Genomic DNA, 20,105 nt, shown 5'->3' with positions numbered 1-20,105 from the left:
CTTTGAATGAAACAAGAGATAAATTTTGGACATTATTTCTCATTTTAAAGTGGATAGTTCCTGTTTGCCAGCCCCAAACTCCTCACTTAACATAATCTAACCCCGGCTTGACTTACTTCCACATGAAGAAAAGGTTGATCGTAACACCCTAGGCTCCAAGACACAAGCTCACATGAGCAGCATCCCCTTCAGCTTCCATGAGACAATCCATCAGAAAAACTCACTGGTATGTAAAGGGCTTACTGGGCTGACTGCTAAGAATTAACACTACCTATCAATTAAACTTGTCCAGGTAGGAGCAGTGTCTCTTTCTTGCTCTCTCTCTTGCTGATTTTTTTTTTCCCTGGTGGGGCTCTCCTCATCACCATCATGTTGCTTCTCTCTGTTTTTTATGACACTTAAGGTTTTTCTTCTGTGAATCATGATACAATAAGGTGGCCAACTTCAGATGGTATAGTCGTATCTCAAGTTAAAAGGACGGATGACCATTTTGGCTTTAACCTAATATACACAGCTCTGCAGCTATCTCATTCTTTGGGTCAATAATTTCCCAAGGCATTTCCTGAGATAACGTGTGGAGCAGGAATGCCTCCTCATACACTAGCCAGTCCCACTGCCTGATGCATTTTGCATAGCTCTGTTGAGAGTCCAACTCAGCCACTGCTCAGGGCTGCCAAGCTCACTCCAGTTTTCCCTCACCACACACGCAATCGCCTGATGAGATCCTTCTCCTTCGCTGACACTCGGCTTTCCACAGGAGCACATGCCAAGCATACAAAGACCGGGGAATGTGGAGGAATTAACCATTTTTGGAATGCGATTACTTCAAAGCCGTTTCACACACTGAAGTTACTTTTGGTTATAGGAGAGTAGGACATGACGTAGGGAGCCTGCCTTTTTAACCCTTAAGAGCTTTCCTCTTACCTGAAATCCAGTTTAGGGGGGAAATTCTTGGCTGAGGTAATGTTAGTCATTTTGTTCGCTAAAGAAACCCGCTACGGGAGACTCTCAGCTGCGGCAGCACAGCATTAGTCATTTCATTCCTGAAGTGAAGTCGTTAACCGAGGGTCATCCCCAGGCACTCCGCTCCAGTGACAAGGAGGAGTGGGAAGGGGAAGGCGCCGGGCTCCCCCGTTCCTCCGGCCGGCCGGCCAGCCATCCCCCCCGCCAGCGTTGCCCCCTTCCCCCACAGACGCGGCCCGCGGCCCTCCCCGGGTGGGCAGGAGCAGCTGGGGAGAATCGGCCTTGCTCCCCCTCGTGCGCACCCGCCGCCCCGGGCGCTATGTACTGCGACCGGTGGGAGAGGTTTCTCATTAAGTGAATTAATGGCGCTCATTAAGTGACTCAGGACAGCCGGCGTCGGCGGCGTTCAGGCACACCTCGCCCCCAGGTCCCGGCCGGGCCGCCGGTAGCCACCTGCGGCCGGGCGCGCCCCCTCAAGCGCTGCCCGGGAGCACGGCTGGCTGGCGGGCACAGCCGGCCCGGGGCACCCCTGCCCCTCGCCGCGGGGCTGAGGCCGGTGCGAGCGGCCGGGAGCCGAGGGGCCCGAGGGCAGGGCTGGGACACCGGGCGGGTAGCGGGGCGGGCGCGGAGCGGTGGGGAACGGGTGCCAGAGGCGGTGTGCCGCAGGTCAGGGACGAGGGCGCCGACGGCCTCGCCGCGGCTCCCCGCTGCAGGCGGAGAAGGCGACGGGGGAGCCGGCGGCGTCGCGCCCGGCTCGGGCCCCGCAGCACCGGCCCCGTACAAGCTCGCGGGGCGCCCCCAAGTGGCGCGGCCGGGCGCGGAGCCGCCCAACGGGAGCGCCCGGCGGGGCGGGGCAGGGCGGCGGCGGCGGCCTCGTCCCCGCCCCCGGCCCCTGTGGAAAGTTGTCCCGGCCCCGCCGCCGCCCGGCGCCCGCCTCCCGCTTCCTGCCCCGCCGCCGCTGATTGGCCCGCCGCGCGCCCAGGAATGCGAGCCACCCTTTAAAGGCGCGCGCGGCGCCCAGCGCCCGCAGTGCCTCGGCAGCGCCGCTCACCGGGACCCGCCGCGCCGCCCGCCCTCACCGGCACGGCCGCGGGCTGCCTCGGGACGTTAGTCGCTGGTACGCAGAGGTGCGGGAGGCCGGCGCTGCCCGCCCGGACCGCTCTCCCCGGAGGTAAGTGCTGAAGCGGCCCCCGGAGGCGGGCAGGCTGCGCGGCGAGGAGAGGGCAGGTGCCCCCCGCCGCCCGTCCTCGGAGGCGCAGGGTGCGACGGCAGCGCGGTGACCTTCTTCCTTGTGCCTGTCCCCAGGCTGGCTCAGAGACAGACCTTTGCCATGGGGGCAACGACTGGCTTCCTCCTGCTCCTGCTGCTGCTCGGCGCCTCGGAGGCCAGGCGTGCCGCAGGTAAGGCCGGCTCGGGGCTGGTGCGCGGAGCCGTCGGGGACGGGGGGACGAGAGGGGGTCGCATTCTTGGTGTCTGTGTAAGCAGCTGAAGCTGTGCTCGGTGCTGAAGAGCTCCAGAGCTTTCAATGAACCAGAACTTTTTAACCTGTGCGTTAGCTGGCTGGGACAGGAAACTTTGGCGCAGAATTTGTGTAACCTTCAGGCAGAAGTGCAGAGCTGCCGCGACTGGAGCACGTAGCTCGTCCGTCTCCACGCTGAGTAGGGGCAAGGGGGGACGTGGGGTACGGACCAGCCGACGAAGACCACCGTCATGGTGTGATAGGGAAGCTGCTGCTGTGCTTGCTGTCACCCAGCTGGATGAAGAAAACTCACTTTGCTGTATTCTAGCGTGGGCATGTTGGTGTCTGGGCTTCTGCTGGCTGTTTCTGCTCAGCTATGGTCTAATGAGGTGCCGGAGCGGCCGCTACCTTTGTCAGTGGGTACCTGGCACTCCGGTGCTGACTGGCTCCTGTACGAGAATGTGCGTGTGCTGCTGCACAGCAGCTCCTGGTGGGGCTGCCGTACCACCAGAACTTCTGTCTGTGCTCTGGTGTGAGGTGTGTACCTCGTGTGATGTGCACCAAGAGCCAATATGTAATGGGAGGTACGCACCTACTCGGCATCTTGTCCCTTGCTCATGATGCCTGTTCTGATCTCTCTGCAGAGTCCAGGAGTGATGATAATAGTGTCTTTGATCTCTTTGAACTCATCGGCTTCATTCGGAAGGGAGCTGGGCGTCGGGCACCCGGGGTGTACCTGGTGAAGGGACCAGAATCCTCCAGCCCTGCTTACCGCATTGAAGATGCCAGTCGCATTCCTGCTGTCCCTGACTCCAAGTTCCAAGACTTATTAGATGCCATCCATGCTGAGAAGGGCTTCATCCTCCTGGCTACTCTCCGGCAAGCCAAGAAAAGTAGAGGCACGCTGCTGTCTGTGGAACAGAAAGATGGCTCTGGTCATGTCTTCAGCCTAGTATCAAATGGCAAGGCAGGCACCCTGGACCTGAGCCTTTCTGGTGATGGCAAGCAGCAGTTAGTGTCAGTAGAGGATGCCTTGCTAGCTACAGGACACTGGAAGAATATCACCCTGTTTGTGCAGGAAGACCGAGCTCAGCTCTACGTGGGATGTGAGAAAATGGAGAATGCTGAACTGGATATCCCCATCCAGAACATCTTCACTAGGGACCTGGCCAGCAGTGCCAGGCTCCGCATTGCCAAAGGGGGAGTCAATGACAACTTTCAGGTAAGACTTCCACTTGTGTTTTTTGCTTAGTATTTTCAGTCATCTGCCTTGAAGGTGTGTTAGCTACTCAACCAGCCTAAATAGCTGCAAAGCCACAGGTAACAAATAGGGATAAAGGGTTCTACCACTGACTAGTTTGTGTACACGTAATACGGGCCACTTCTAAATGTACTAAACATTAATAAAGGAGTTTGAAGGACGAAGCATTAGATTTGCAAGGATAGAACTTCCTGCAGCGATAAGAGGGTACTGAAGCTTCCAAGCAGGTAGCCGTAGCTTCATTGCTCAGCTATGTGAGATTAAGATAAATTCATGGGGCTTCTCCTTCTTGCCTGGGGAGTTGCCAGTCCCTGTTGTCAAGGCTGAGAATGTTAGGAAGCGGGGCTTGTTATCATTAAGAAGAAGAAAGCAACGTGTTTCACTTTGCCCATCTGTCTGTCATGAAATTACTCCTAATGATCTCGCATGACCTCAAGTGCCTACAAGCTCTCTTCAGGCAAGTTGTACTTCTTTCCCTTGCAGACACTGCAAGTAGCTGTAATTCTTCCTCTGTCCACAGGGACTGCTGCAGAATGTGCGGTTTGTGTTCGGAACAACTCTGGAAACTATCCTGAGAAACAAAGGCTGCTCCAGCTGTAAGTTTGCAATCTTCTGAATCCAATGGCCTCTGAAAAATAAGATTCCTCGTTACGTTAGAAAGACAAGTTGAAACAGAACTTGGAAGTATGCTGACATGCAAAGCCACGTTGCATAAGAAATAAGATTATATTTCTGCAGGCATCCTAATCTAATGAATCTGGTGGCAGCTGTTTTAGCAGGTGTTACCCTGGAATGATAAATGCACACGGTAAAAAATAAACTTAATTTATGTGTGTTTGTCTCTTAGCCACTAGTGCAATCATTACTTTGGACAACCCCATCAACGGTTCCAGCCCAGCTATCCGCACTAATTACATTGGCCACAAAACAAAGGACATCCAAGCAGTCTGTGGCTTTTCCTGTGATGAACTAACAAATATGTTTGTGGAACTGCAAGGGCTCCGGTCCATGGTAACAACGCTTCAAGACAGAGTTCGAAAAGTGGTGAGTTGGTTAAATTCATGGTACCTTTCATTAACTGGTACTTAGTGAATGAATTATAACCTGTCCTTTGAGAGCCTGAATAAAGGTAATAAAATCAAAATAATAAAATAATCAAAGTAATAACTTCATGACTTTTGTGAAATTGTGACATTGTGAAAAAGGGTGTTTTCTGTATTAACTTCTAGTATTTTTCTGCTTCTGTCACTTGCCTGCCCCTTCCAAGACTGAAGAAAATGAAATCATTGCCAAAGTGGTCCAGATCACTCCTGGAGTGTGCATTCATAATGGAATCTTGCACAAAAATAAAGAAGAGTGGACTATTGACAGCTGCACGGAATGTACCTGTCAGGTAAGATTCCTCATATTCATAAATCCTGTGTATATAAATTCATGAGTTGAAATTAACAGACACTTCTAAATCATGTTCTCTGTGTAGGATTCACTTTTTCTAACAGAACTAGGCATACTACAGTAGCCAGATAAACTGAGTAGTTATTTCATCCTACTAGATCTCTGATATAAATGCAACTTTCACAGTGTTACAACAGCCGTATCTCAGAAAATTATACAAAACATCACTCTGATACAGCTGTTAACACACTTTTAGTTCCTTAATTTGGGGAATACCTGTATTCTTTACATAAGTTCTCGAGTAAACTAAACATTGGTATCTACAGAAAAAATTTATAGTGTTGTCAACTCTGCTCCCTGGAATACTTTAGATCCACCTTCTGTCCTCAGTGAACCTCCTGCTGGCTTAGTAGGAAAAGACATTCTAGTGCTCGGTAAAGGCTCTTAACGTATTTGTGGGGCTTTTCTTTAACAAATGTTTCTAGCTGGGTCCTATTAGTTGCTGCAGATTATATAGAACAGCAATCCCTTCCAGACTTTAGTTTAGCTGTTCAAATCTCAGGATCACCTAGCAAGATATTTGTGCTTTGTGTTCCACTTCTGTGGAATGTTGTAGAAGTACACCAAAACAGTAAGTTTCAAAGTTTCTTTAAATTTTTTTACTTGCTCCCTTTAAAATATACCTTCAGCAAAACCATCTTGAAGTACCAGTCTACCAAAGAGTGGGTTAATTAGCCTGCCACTGTTTAGAAACCAAAGGCTGAGTACTTGTACATGTGCAATGCAAGGCATCTCACAAAGTTCTGCATCTGGCTCTATAGGTCTCTACTTCTTCTGTCTTGTAGTCAGCAAATTATACTGTGACTTCCACAGTTACCTCTTTCCTACTAACCCTCTTACTCTGTTAGCTGTAATTGCCTTAATATAGTAATTTGCCTGGTGAGATTAAAATAGTAATCGTAAGAGCATTCTTCTGACTGAGCTGCTGTCTTCAAGAAGCAAAAAACTACAGGCTGCCCTTTAGCTCTCATTGAGATCGGAGGTGGGTGTTCTTACCCTGCCTGCTTGGCTTGAAGATCAAAGACCTCTAAGTATAAGTCACAGATTTCATTGCTCTTGAGCAGAGTCCACTAAACTCACTTTATCTTTACCATATAATCAGCTTAAATCCATATTAACTGAAAAGAAAGCTGGTTTTTCATTCTTGTTTCATTCCCTTGAAGTCTGACCTTATACTTTGAGTGATAGTCTGTTACTCTAGCCAGCATCTGGTAGCTACTCTGGATCAGCTTCTGTAAAACCAAAATACTTCTGCTCTTGACTGAAAATTAAGGGGTGAGAATGGGAATGAGATGAAGTTTGACTAAAAATACCTGGGACTACCCTTGGGATGTATATGGCTCTAAATACAGGCATCTGCTTTAGATGTGCTGCAGAAAAGATCTCTTTATCACTTGACCAGACTCCAGACATGGTTTACATTCCATTTCCTTATTGTAGTTCTCACAATTCTCTATAGAACTCTGCCACTATATGCCGGAAAGTGTCCTGTCCTCTCATGCCTTGTTCCAATGCCACTGTGCCTGATGGAGAGTGCTGCCCCCGATGCTGGCGTAAGTACCTAATACCTTCACACTTCTATAGCAGTTGGCTTCATCTAGTGAGATGTGTGCTGCCCTAAAGTGTGCCACAACTGGATATAGCCTTGCACCGCTGGAGTAAGATTAGCCTGATGCTTCCCTGAGGTTAATCATCTAGGCGATGCACATGAGCATTGAAACATTTGAGTTCATGGCCTTTATCTCGTACAAAAAAGGAAGATGTGTCTGGCTTTTGAGGATAGTTGTCTTTGCGTGTGTGTGTATGGAAAGAGGTGTGGGAGGAAGGACTATGGAAGAACACATTCCTGGAGTCTTATTCAGAGCTGTATCCCCTCTGCAGCTAGCGATTATGCAGATGATGGATGGTCTCCTTGGTCTGAATGGACTTCATGTTCTGTGACCTGTGGAAATGGGATTCAGCAGAGAGGACGATCCTGTGACAGCCTCAATAACCGCTGTGAAGGGTCTTCTGTACAGACTCGGACTTGCCACCTTCAGGAATGCGATAAGAGATGTAAGTACTTAATCTAATCACACCAAGACAGGCTGCTTCTATTGGCTTAACGTTAACAGCAGAGATTGCAATGTAGCTCCGTCACTGGGACGGAGCATTGCCTTCTAGTTCTAAGGGCTTATATTAATTGGGTAAAGGGGAACAGATAGTTAATGCGGTAAATAGGCATGTTTGGGTACTGCTCCCAGGACAGATTTGAGGCCAGTTAAGGTATGCGGTGTCTTTAGTGACAAAACAACCATCTGTGATGGTGCTGAGGCCATCCAATATATATGGAGTCTTTGGTACAGTTCTAGTACTGGCTATGTCCTAGGTGCTGCACAGCTGAAGTGTGTTCTTCAGAAACTCATTAATAACAGACATCTCTCCCCTTTAGTTAAACAGGATGGTGGCTGGAGTCACTGGTCACCATGGTCATCATGTTCTGTCACTTGTGGCACGGGCATCATCACTAGAATTCGTCTCTGCAACTCTCCAGTACCACAGCTGAATGGCAAACCTTGTGAGGGTGAGGCAAGAGAAAACAAATCCTGCCAGAAAGATCCTTGCCCAAGTAAGTATGTCCAGGTGGTAACTACTGTTCAGTAGCTTAAACTGTGAACTTTGTGAGTAGTTGCTATATAATCTAGTTCTAGTAGTAACCTCTCTTTAAACTTAGAGGTGGGCTAGGTAAAACATCACAGGTTAGCTTCAGATGAAACTAAACTGTTTTCTATGGCTCTTCCATGGAGTCCATTAATTCTGTCACTTATGGCTGAACAATGCCTAAAGTGTTCTCACTATGAAAGTAATCGTCCTTTGTTGGGTAGAAACTACCTGTACCACTGAATTTAAAACTACACATCTTCTAACTTCTGATTTCCTTTAGTTAATGGCAACTGGGGACCGTGGTCTCCATGGGATGCTTGCACAGTGACATGTGGAGGAGGACTTCAAAAACGTAGCCGTCTCTGCAATAATCCTGAGCCTCAGTATGGTGGCAAGACTTGTGTAGGCGAAGCTAGAGGGACTCAGGTCTGCAACAAACAGGACTGTCCAATTGGTGAGTATCCATTTTTTGCATGAACATCTAAAGGTTGTGGACAATCTTGAAGACACTAGTTAAATTTGACATAAGCCTGTGAAACACAAGTACTAGAATTTTAAACCAGCACATTGGCCAAATACAGTAGTGTAGTAGCATGGTGAGCATCCCTCGTCTTAACACTTTCTTGTTTGTTTCTCAGATGGGTGTCTGTCTAATCCCTGCTTTGCGGGCACAACATGTACCAGCTCCCCTGATGGTTCCTGGAAGTGTGGCGCTTGTCCTGCTGGCTACCATGGTGATGGTGTCCACTGCCAAGATATTGATGAGGTAAGAGAACTAGTTTCGCTCTTGAAAGCGAGTGAAAGGAAATGGGAAGGGAGAATAAAACAAGTTTTTTTTTTATAATGCTAACTGTTGTTCTCCTGTATCTCAAACTTGTATTTCAGTGTAAAGAGGTTCCTGATGCCTGCTTTGTCTTCAATGGAGTCCATAGGTGTGAGAATACTGAACCTGGGTACAACTGTCTGCCTTGTCCACCACGTTTCACTGGGACTCAGCCATTTGGTCGCAGTGTTGAGGATGCTATGGCTAACAAACAGGTATCATCAACTTGAGAACTGTTCTGGGTTATGGAATCTCACAAAGTTTCTAAACAACAGAAAGCACCTATGCATTTCAGGGAAGAAAGACTTGGGACAGTTACTAAAACACCATCTTCTCTGATTAAGAACAGGAGGAGTATTAAGCAGTTTCTATTGGAGTTCAAAAAGAGTTTTAAGAATTGTTGCCTTTCCCAGCCATGGAAGGTTCAAGTGTTATATGTTAATTTTAGGACAGGAACTTAATCAGTATTCACTTAGGATACAACAATATGTGCCTTAGATATTTCAGTGCTTGGTTCCATTTGAAAATGAATAAGGTTTGAACAAGAAAAATAATTGGTAATAAGACTGCTGCTGGAGTTGGAGAGTGGAAGTAATGTATAGGGCTTTTTTTTCCTGAATGAAGGATCTCTGATCAAAACAAGCATGTATTCCCCATGTTTTACTTGAGTCTGTGGAAAAATGAGGGATAAAAAGATGTTTCTATAGGATTTAATTTCTGTGTGGTCTTCTAGGTCTGCAAACCACGTAATCCATGCACAGATGGAACACATGACTGCAACAAGAATGCCAAATGTAATTACCTTGGCCACTTCAGTGACCCCATGTATCGCTGTGAATGTAAACCAGGCTATGCTGGCAATGGCATAATCTGTGGAGAAGACACTGACTTGGATGGATGGCCAAATGAGAACCTTGTTTGTGTTGCTAATGCTACTTACCACTGTAAAAAAGTAAGCTTATCTTGTTTTCCTATCTACTGTTAAAACAGCCTATGTGAGAAATAAACAAAGTATCTTTAGGTTTGAGGTATAAAGTAAGTCTCTTCAGTTAGAGCTATTAAACTCTGCAAATAAAACCGGTAAAATACCCCTTTGTGTCAGGGTACTATTGTCGAGGTATTGCTAGGTAGCTCGTGCTCTTTCTTTAGATACCCCTACAATAGGGGTCGGGGCAGAAAGCCTCACAATTTATATATGCTCATTACAAATCTTCTCAGAAGACTCTAGTTTAGACTATACCCATATTAGCTTTCCCCTGACAGATGTAAATCTCCAGGGGAAGAAAAGAGGGTAAGTCTCGAAAGCAGCCTGGTCTTTGTTTTAAAAATGACTTCAACTATGGCTTTCTAAGAATTATCCTCACAGCAATGACTAGCTAAAATTGATAGTTACAGTAAGATGACATTTACCTGATCAAGGCATTATGATTTTTGCCTTTAGTTTACTCCTAATTTTACCTGCTAAAATCCCTATTGTAATCGTACCAGGAATAAACACATCTGTGTATTCTCTCCTTTCTAGGATAACTGTCCTAATCTGCCCAACTCTGGGCAGGAAGACTATGATAAGGATGGGATTGGTGATGCCTGTGACAACGATGATGACGATGATGGCATTCCTGATGATCGGGTAAGACCACACAAACAGCTTTCGAGAACGTAGCTCTCCCACTCCCCTTTCTAAGGCTAGGGTCTAGCCTCTGACCTTAATCTTGAGAGGGCCATAGGATAGCTGTTAGTGCCAGCAGTCTCCTAGAAACCATAAATATGCATAACTGTGTGCAGACAAACTTTCTGCAGCTGGTTGAGCTTTGGGAGTGAAGCTTCATCTTTATTCAGCCATTCCTGCACTTGTGCAAGCCACAGGGTGTCTTGAGATGGAAGCATTTCAACTTTAACTGTTTCCCTGCCTTTCATTTCTCCTTTCATGTAGCAGCACAAGCATAGACAGAGTCCATTAAGCTGTAATTTGACTCTCTTTAAAGCCTGACTTCTTGATTTTGCAGGACAACTGTCCATTCATCTACAACCCACAACAGTATGATTATGACAGGGATGATGTTGGTGACCGCTGTGATAACTGCCCTTACAATCACAACCCTGATCAAACTGACACTGATAACAATGGAGAAGGAGATGCTTGTGCAGTGGATATTGATGGAGATGGTAGGTGACCTCTAATCACTCATTTTAAATGGTTTTCCAACCACAAATTGATCAAATGTACCCAATATACCATTGATTTCCTACCAGAATTTCATCCCTGAACACATAAAAGTTGTCCTCTGGTGGTCTCGGTACATAAACTACTTGAAGTAATAGTTTGAGCTAACGGAAATTTGCTTTGAATTCAACTGTGCCAAAATGTGTGTATTTCTAGCTCTACTCTCACAGGCAGTAGGGACAGAAGTGTGGCATAGCTACTAATGAGTCAAGTTTCAAAGCTTTCAAATGCTGCTCAAAATGCTTTCAAAAACGTATCAGGAAGTATGTGGTAGCTTTATACAGTCCTCTTGCAGCATTTAGATGCCTGACTTTTATTAATCAACTCTCTTTAATTTTGCAGGGGTCCTTAATGAAAGGGACAACTGCCAATATGTCTACAATGTAGACCAGAGGGATACAGACTTAGATGGCATTGGAGATCAGTGTGATAACTGTCCACTGGAACACAACCCTGACCAGGTGGGGGATTTGTTTTTTATAATACTAGTCTTCTATCTATATAAAACATAGTATGTTGTGTATTGTAGAAGATGTTTGAATAACAAGTTACAGCTTAAACTTGACTTGGAAGATCAATAAGAATGATTTGTGACAAACGGTGCCTTTATCAAATAACATGCCCTCAGAGTTCAAAGAGCTGATAGATATTTTATGAAAAGTAACTCTAGTGAAGATCTGTGAGACTACTGTGTGTACTTGTCTCCTAAACATTTTTTGGGTTGGTTGGTTGTCAAGATCCTCATAGTGAGGATATGAGATTCCTGGGACCATTGTCTGAAACCTAGGTAGGTACGAACCTACCCTCCTCAGAGCCTATAGTGCTGTGTTTGCTTAAATTAAAGAATGACTTTGTCTTTGTCCGTAAGTTCAAAACAGCTGCATTTCAAAAGATGACTCTTCTAGTAGTTAGCTGAAGGCAGTGCAGGTTGCTTTCCTCTAAGGAAAAGATACATTCTGACACTTTTTATGACTACCCTTTTAATAAAAGTTTAGGGGGGGTCCATGCTCTCGCACAACTTGCTAGTGAAAAAACAACAACAAAAAGAAACCGCATTTGAAGGCAGAAGTAGATAAAGCCTGTGCCATCCTGTCAAGTACAAGGCTGTAAGTTTAATAATTCATGGTTATAACTGGAATGTTTGAAGGGTTAGAAAAGCTGTTGCAGATCAGTGGAACCTAGTGTATTATGGTCATGTAGCCTAAAATCAGTGTTACTTAAAGGATTTAAACAAATAATACAAGATTTCTTGGTCTTCATAATTTGCTTTGCTTCCCCACTTGAGTGGAAACTGCCTGAAGATCCTTTCAGGCAACGTTTCTCCTAACGCTTTGAAATCTTAGTATAGGACTCTAATGTTGGTTTTGAACACTTTGCTTCTAGAGCTTGATTGGAAGAGATACTAGATTTCAAATGGCAGAATTGGTAGCTATTGAAACTGTGTGGTATGCTTTCCGTTTGCACCAACACCAGGGTCATCCACCAGTGCGCTGACAAGACTACTAGACTAAACCTTGAGGCAGCCTCAGGGAAGACTGGATTGTTTTAATTATTTCATAAGCTGACTAAGCAAATGACTGGCTAAAATATGTAATCAGCAAGGACAGCAGTTCATGCAGTCTTTGACCACTAAGGGAATAATTGTCTTGTGTGATCAGTCACAGGCATGAAGAGCATTGTAGGCTTTTTTGATGAAGAAAATTATATGGTGTGGAAGCTGTAAAAACCGAGACTTGGTAGTCTATATTTTAATGTTATAGTTTCTACTGGCTAGATATGCAGTAGTCCTTGCCTTATCTGGCCCTTGGAACCAGGGAGCTGCTAGAGGAGGTGGAAGGTAGAGTACCCTGTGTCTAGTATGGTAGACTAGTGACAGAAGAATCATGTGGCAGAAGGGAGGAGAAGCTACTGACCACACTGCTTTCGTGTATTCACACTAAAACCAGGGCAATGCTAAAGCAGCCCAAAAGCAATTGGCACAAGCAGCTTTAAGTAAGCATGTGTTAATCCTAATACCTCACTACATCCACCTCTGCTCTTGCTAAAGCAAGCAGAAAGCCCAATTAATTCTAGCAATTAAGAATGTCTTCAAAAGCCACTTAAAAAGCTAAAATAGGATATTTTTTTTCCACCTTCCTTAGGAAGACACTGATTCTGACCGCATAGGTGATCAGTGTGACAACAACCAGGACATAGATGAAGATGGCCATCAAAATAATCTTGATAACTGCCCCTATGTGCCCAATGCCAACCAAGCTGACCATGACAAGGATGGAAAAGGTGACGCCTGTGACCATGATGATGACAACGATGGTATCCCTGATGACAAAGATAACTGCAGATTGGTTGCCAACCCAGATCAAGCTGATTCTGATGGTAAGATGGCCAGTATCATAGTGACATTTTAAGAGCAACTTCTAATAGTTTGATACTGTCTTCCACACTGTTTAGGATTGGACAAAACTTTGAAGTAACAAAGATAGAATGTCTGTACTGTTGTTATAGTGCACCTCAAGAGTAGCAAGCAGTGGAAAACGACCGTGTATCCAACTTAGGAATAAGTTGCTATCAGGCTGGAGTGAAAGGGCATTTATACAGTAGCAGCTGTGGCTTCTGTAGTGGGTCTGCTAGCAGTACCTGAGCAGTTAGAGATCTGCAATTAAGATTTAAACTCAAAGTTGTAAGACTCAGAAGCAAACAACAATGATGATGTAATGGTGAAATTACGTGTGTCCTTCAGGTGATGGACGTGGAGATGCTTGCAAAGATGACTTTGACCAGGACAGCGTGCCAGACATTGATGATATCTGCCCTGAAAATGTGGACATTAGTGAGACTGATTTCCGAAGATTTCAGATGATTCCCTTGGATCCCAAAGGAACATCCCAAAACGATCCAAACTGGGTTGTTCGTCACCAGGGTAAAGAACTGGTTCAGACAGTCAACTGTGACCCTGGCCTTGCAGTCGGTAAGGTGAAAATCACACTGTTTGGGGGGTTTTCGGTTGGGGGCAGGGGGACAAAGAGAACATGGGAAACCATTAAGAAGCTGTTTAAGAACTGTAAAAGAGCAGCGCCTAAAACTTTCTCCTCTAATGCCCCTGTAGGTTTTGATGAATTCAATGCTGTGGACTTCAGTGGCACCTTCTTCATCAATACAGAAAGGGATGACGACTATGCTGGCTTTGTATTTGGCTACCAATCTAGCAGTCGTTTCTATGTTGTCATGTGGAAGCAGATCACCCAATCTTACTGGGACTCCACACCAACCAAAGCTCAAGGTTACTCGGGTCTCTCCATCAAAGTTGTGAATTCCACGACCGGTCCAGGAGAACACCTTCGTAATGCTCTGTGGCACACAGGAAACACACCTGGCCAGGTAAGAGTGGTGCTTTGATAACCTGCTCTTCTGCGTTGTGAGGCAGGCTGTTCTTTCAGCAAGTTAGATGCTTACAAGGGGGTCTGTACATACTGATCAGAATGGTGTAGTCTTGACAAAGAACAATAACTTTGTAATTATTCGCAGTCATGCAAAATATTGTATAAAACTAACAGGACTGCATGCTTCAGACAGGCTTTCCAGCAGCAGCGAGTCAATTCTTTCTGGAATTGTGGAGTAGTGTCCTACTTACTTATTTAAAAGTAAATTTAAATGCAGTTGATTTCAAGACCCTATTACAGAGCCTAATGAGTTATTTAAGCCTTTACTAATCATGATGATGACCACCAAGACACTTCCATGTCAAAATAATGGCTATGTTGTCTCAGGCCTTCAGTTGATGGGGGAAAAAAAAATATTCTTTCACAGGTGAGAACCTTGTGGCATGACCCTCGTCACATAGGCTGGAAAGACTTCACTGCATACAGATGGCGTCTTAGCCATAGACCAAAGACTGGTTACATCAGGTGAGCATCATCCTCTTATCTTCAGTAATTATAACAAGAAAAGTAGGTGTCTGTAAAGATGAACCGAAGACAAAGCTTGCTGAAGATGGCTGACCTGTTGTTTCTTTGTAGGGTTGTAATGTATGAAGGGAAGAAAATCATGGCAGACTCGGGACCAATCTATGATAAAACCTATGCTGGCGGTCGGCTAGGATTATTTGTCTTCTCCCAAGAAATGGTGTTTTTCTCAGATCTTAAATATGAATGCAGAGGTAAGGAAAGTCTCAGTTTAAGAGATGCTAACTAAGTTAGTTGGTTTAAGAAAGCTGTTCTCAAGAAAAATAGTACAGGTCAAGAAACATGAGCTAAGAGGGAAAGTGAGTCATGAAAGACCATGGGTAAATCTCAAGTTCTGAAGGCAGAAACAGGACATCTTGATACAATCTTCACAGTTAAAATCTTAAATATATGAAATCTAAGCATATTTCTATCCTGTTACTTCAAAGTATCAGAAATACCTGTTAAGGTCCAGATACGAAATGATCTTGATTCTCCTCTAAAATGCCGACTAGAATAAATCAATAGAGCTGACTGTCCAGTGTGAAAATATAAAAAACTGACTTCAGCAAGCAAGAGGGTAGTGTCTGACATGCAAAAAAACCTGATTTGCTCAAAAGCAAAGTCATAAATATCTCTAGGGATTACTGTCTTTAAGATAATCATGCATAACACACAAATACTTCAATATCTTATTTTTTTTCTTTTCACAGATCCATAATCACAAGATTATTGGATCCAGAGACTATTTAAAAATGCTGGTATTGCACCTTCTGAAACGTTTAGCCTTACAAATCCTGGGACCATTGTATTATTCCTTCCTTTCTTCTTTCTGCATAAAAGTGGACTCGAAACACATGACCTGCCTCAAGAGAATGCTTTTGAGAGAATGAAAGTGAGAACGTGCTTGGTATCTGACCTCTGCTGAAGTGGAAGGAAACAAATGTGTCTTGCAAATGAGAATTGTCTTCACTGAACAAGCACACTTCTTTCAGTAGGAAAGACACTTGTTTGCTGTTTATCACAGTGCAGTGTCACTGCCTCTCTAACTGGAGGTCCCATGGAGTAGCATTTTGTAAAAAGAACATCTTTGGATGTGCTGTGGACTACTTAAACTGAAGACCTTTCATTGTGTGGGGAAAAGGGGTTTTGGGTGGGAGGGTGAACTCTTTAAGTCTTGTCTTTATGGGGAGAGGAATTTATTGAGGGCTGTGCTACCTTGGTTTACATCAGTTGGAGAAATTATTGTTTTATATGACTTTCACGTGAAAACGCAGCCTTTTATTCTATTTGTGGTGAGCTAGATCAGTTGCTCTATTACACAGGACAAAACAGATATCCTAAAACTGACTTCCGTGGTGGGAGGGAGAAAGAGGATAAAAACTGGCACACTGGATCACATCAGCTTTGTGAAAACCATGAGTTACAATTAGATACTGTTTTTTCCTGATTAGATGCAGATCTTTCTTACCTTTTAAATGTTTTCTTTCAGACATGATGCCAGAAAGCACTGCCATCTCAGCTAGCACTATGCTGTCCTTTAGGAAACCAGCATGTGCATCACTTTTTATGGTTAAAAAGGCACAAAAATAATAGTAATGAAAAACATTCCTTTTCTACATGCCACAGATGCTTTAAACCCCTTCCTTCTTTGGAGGGGATGGAAAGGGGCCTGTAGATAAAATACTGAAATTGTAAAATATTTATTTTTTGCCTATCCTTGATGTTATAATGACTGAGGGATTATTGATTAAAACAATAAGAAATGCGTCAAGACTATCCACCTAATCATTGTTACAAGTCTTAATGACTGTAAGATTGTAAATATAGATTATTTATTAAGTCTGTTCTATATAGAAACTAGAGGGGGTTTAGTTGAGAAAAAAATCTTGTCTGGAGCAGATAGTGGTGATGTGTTTGTTACAAAGAGCAATTTTCCCATAAAGGCTTTGAGGTGCAGGGAGAAGCGGCGGGGTGGGGAATGGGATGTTTGTTTTTCTCAGTCTGAGCTCGGTGTTGGCTTTTCCTTTCTTTGTGCAAGGCAGTTGGTAGCCTGGCAGGCAGCTGTCCTGCAGTGCTAAAATTGCATCCCTTTAGACCATAGAAGTTCCCATCTCATCCATAGTGCTAGAGATGAGGGAATGCCATTTACCATCTTGGCGGTTATTTAGTGCTGTGAAATGTCTGCAGTGCTTGACCGCTGGTCCGTGGGCCTGACACAAAACCAGGAGATTGCAGAGAGGCACAATGACCACAATCTGTAACCATTCAAACCAGCTATTTGTGCCACTGCACACTAATTATTGTTAACTAGTGATGCGCAGCTACAGAAGAAGGAATTCTTCATGGACTAGAGAGAATTTCAGGAGCTCCTTGCAAAAAGAGGGAGAGGGCTTGCTGTACAAGAAAAGACTGTTTTCCCCAACAGAAGGGGTAGCATCCTTATACCTATAATATTTCCTTGTCCTTTCAAAAAAGGAAAAGAAATGAACACAGTGAAAGTTTTACGTACAAATATTACCTCATTGTTGTGTGACTGAGAAAAACCTTTGGATTAAGCAGAGTTCAAATGTCTAACACTTTAAAGCTACTGTAGTACTAAAAAGTTAATGCTGTACATAGTCAAAACTTCTTTGCAGATGTATTCCCAGTAAGGAAATGGCATTGGAAAAAAGAAAAAATGTCAAATACAATTTCTAATGTTGTGTTATATGTTTTCTTGTCATCTTGTATACCATTGCTTGTATTTTTATAAATTATTTTTCTCATTGCCATTGTAATAGTTAATCACATAATGGTGTAGATATGCTATTTAAATAATTTATCATGAAATGCTACCTGTAGAGTTAGTATTTCTATTTTTATAAAATGTTTGCACACTGAACTGAAGATTTTTTTTTTGCTTCCCTCCTCCTGATGTTTTTGCTAGCATCATTTTCTAAGAACATGCTTTTTTGTAAACATTTTTAACCATTTTTCCATTTTAAAGTTGTGTAAGTTGTACAATAAAGCTCCTTTTACATACAAAGAACAATAAACCAACAAGAACACTTATATTTACACATTTGTGCTCTAGTTTTATTCATGTGGTGTAACACTTTGGTATTGCTGATATAATCTTCATTTCAAATTTGCTTTGAAGCAAAACATGTCTGTACTCTTTACATTAAAACTAAGCCAAGGAGCTGTACCTCAGCTTTCACCCTGGCTGCTAACAGGCTGCAGCTGGATGGCACGGACAGCTGGTAAATTCAATACTGGAGGCCCAGCCATGCTGCCCTTAATACAGCCACGGGCAAAATACTCTTGAGGGATTTCAGTTATTCCCCAGCCAGGCTCAGCCCCTATTTCTTTCTTTCACCTGAGTGGAGGCAGGGTGATGGCTGTCTGCAGGGGTACATGAGTATCTGTTCGCATCTCCTCTAGGCTGAGGCTGCTCCTGTGCTCAAAAAGCTGATGATGTGGCACTGCTGAAACATGCTGCTAAAAATAAAAGCAGTTAAGACTAGTTATTCAGTCTCTACTTACAGAAGCAGTTTGTCCCATGAGCCCTTTAGCAAAGCTAGGTGCAGTACTAGGAGTGCTAGATGTCCATAAGTAGCACATTTAGGGGAATCTGCAGATATTCAAAATTAATTTTTACATCTCCTTTACCTAAGGATGAAAAAGTCTTGTTATATGAAGGAGGGGGGTCTATTTTTTCTGTCCCTGAACTTTTAAGGCCAGTCCTGTCCATTTTATTTTATTCCACTGAGAACAAGGAGAAAAAAAGAAAAAGAACTCCTGACCTGTCATTTCCAAAACATGAGCAGCTGCTGAATTTCTGCCCTTGTCTGCTTCACTTCTCTGCAGACAGACATTCTCCTGTGGGAATGCACCGCCGGCATGACCCTGCGAGCTCTCCCGGGTCCCGCCTTGCTGCTGCGGCCTCGGACTCTCCGCCTGCCTCCCAGGGGCACCACGAAGAATGAGAACCACAAAAAAACCCAAAGTTGCCACCTGGAGAAAGCTCTTGGGACTTGTAGGTAAAATGAGATACTCAGGATTTAGAAAGCCAATCAATTACATGGACAGACGTATCTATCTCTGGAGATACATATCGGTCTGATCAGCAATTTCGAAAAGAGAACTGCTGCTGGTGGGAGCAGGCAGCCTTGGCAGCCCATCCCAAAGGCCCCGTCTGAGCCCAGGCCAGACTCTCAGGCTAATTTACATTTATGTAGCTTATATCAGTGCAGAACCTGAATTGGGAATGATAGATACATAACTTAGAATTATAAAGGCAAGACGTATGCCTTGTGTTAACTCATAGGTTAAGTCCACCCGCCTGTTGCTTGGGGAGCGTGCGTACAGTGGGACACAGCTATAGTTGAGGTAAGTTAGGCCTGTGCTTGCCCAAAGACATCCCTGTCAAAGAAAAACTAAACAGGGAAAGCATGGAAGGTGGCCACGTTTCACAGGGCAAAACCTCCACAGGTGAAGCCTGGCGGGAGTATGCTGTTCCCAGCCCCCTGGGGACTCACCGGCAGGACACGTAAGCATACCAGCTGATGCATGCCACTTCCAGTGTTAGCGGGTACTTGGCCAACCTTTTTCCATAAATAACCTTTGAGTTTCATGCTATTGCAGAGAGTATAATGCTTTCTTACCATAGCACGCTCTTCTCGGAGCCCATGCAAATGCAGTAGCTTAAGTTTTCAAGTGGTCACCTGCATCAAACCTACGTTCAGGAGGTGCAGTAGTTTAACCTGCAGATATTAATAACTTACGGGGATAAAGACTGAGATAACCATAGCAAGATCTGCATCTTAATGACAACAGTGCACTTTTTACTGATACTGCCATGAATTTGTAGTAAATAAAAAAAGTCCATAGCGTGGTAATTGGCTGATTTTCAACATAAATTCATTTTGGAAAGGATTTCTGAAATCATAGAAGAAAGCATCTTAATATATTCACAGGGGGAGTTCTAGCTCTTATTTCTTTTCCAAGACAGAAAGAACAGGTGCACAAGTTGTGTGAATATTTAAGTGGATTTATAACCAGAAGAAGAGAATTCATTAGAGAAAAGTGTTTGGCAAGCAAAAGTCTTAAATCTTCCACAGGAAATCCATAACATTAGTCAAGTTATCCCAGAGAAACTTGGATTTTCAAATTTAGACGAATCCCAGGAAGCCCAGCTATCATTTGTCTTTAATTTCAACTGCTTTCAGATTCAGGGACTGCTAGCCTAGGCAACACATACAAGAGCTAAACCGAGAGCTGCTTAGATACTGCGCCAGTCTCCCTTGATGACTCCACTCAGAAAGTGCTTACAGACAGACCATTACATTATT

The 20,105-nt window shown here is 44.3% G+C and overlaps 1 protein-coding gene across 1 annotated transcript; it reads left to right on the top strand.

Annotated features, from left to right (window-relative positions):
• The first annotated feature begins 1,949 nt into the window (after positions 1 to 1,949).
• THBS1 (thrombospondin 1) lies at positions 1,950 to 17,829 on the top strand. Its single transcript, XM_055716664.1, has 22 exons — positions 1,950 to 2,134; positions 2,269 to 2,363; positions 3,067 to 3,644; positions 4,204 to 4,279; positions 4,531 to 4,727; positions 4,951 to 5,076; positions 6,598 to 6,691; positions 7,020 to 7,193; positions 7,570 to 7,746; positions 8,062 to 8,235; positions 8,420 to 8,547; positions 8,667 to 8,819; positions 9,338 to 9,556; positions 10,127 to 10,234; positions 10,611 to 10,770; positions 11,171 to 11,289; positions 12,970 to 13,204; positions 13,569 to 13,796; positions 13,935 to 14,206; positions 14,636 to 14,733; positions 14,845 to 14,984; positions 15,483 to 17,829. The coding sequence occupies exons 2-22, from the start codon at positions 2,294 to 2,296 to the stop codon at positions 15,488 to 15,490; spliced, it is 3,534 nt and encodes a 1,177-aa protein (XP_055572639.1). The 5' UTR covers positions 1,950 to 2,134; positions 2,269 to 2,293; the 3' UTR covers positions 15,491 to 17,829.
• The last annotated feature ends 2,276 nt before the right edge of the window (positions 17,830 to 20,105 follow it).

Source organism: Falco cherrug, chromosome 7 (genome assembly GCF_023634085.1).
Source record: "Falco cherrug isolate bFalChe1 chromosome 7, bFalChe1.pri, whole genome shotgun sequence".
In the NCBI taxonomy this organism is placed as follows: Eukaryota; Metazoa; Chordata; class Aves; order Falconiformes; family Falconidae; genus Falco; species Falco cherrug.
Note: the sequence above shows the minus strand (reverse complement) of the source record. Positions and strands in the feature narration are given on the sequence as shown.

What these genes read in the sequence shown, in the direction of transcription:
- THBS1 (XM_055716664.1), top strand. Translation starts at nt 2,294, where the DNA reads ATGGGGGCAACGACTGGCTTCCTCCTGCTCCTGCTGCTGCTCGGCGCC. An exon ending in GCACGGAATGTACCTGTCAG is followed by an intron (nt 5,077 to 6,597) that starts GTAAGATTCCTC and finishes AATTCTCTATAG; the next exon opens with AACTCTGCCACTATATGCCG. An exon ending in ATGCTATGGCTAACAAACAG is followed by an intron (nt 8,820 to 9,337) that starts GTATCATCAACT and finishes GTGGTCTTCTAG; the next exon opens with GTCTGCAAACCACGTAATCC.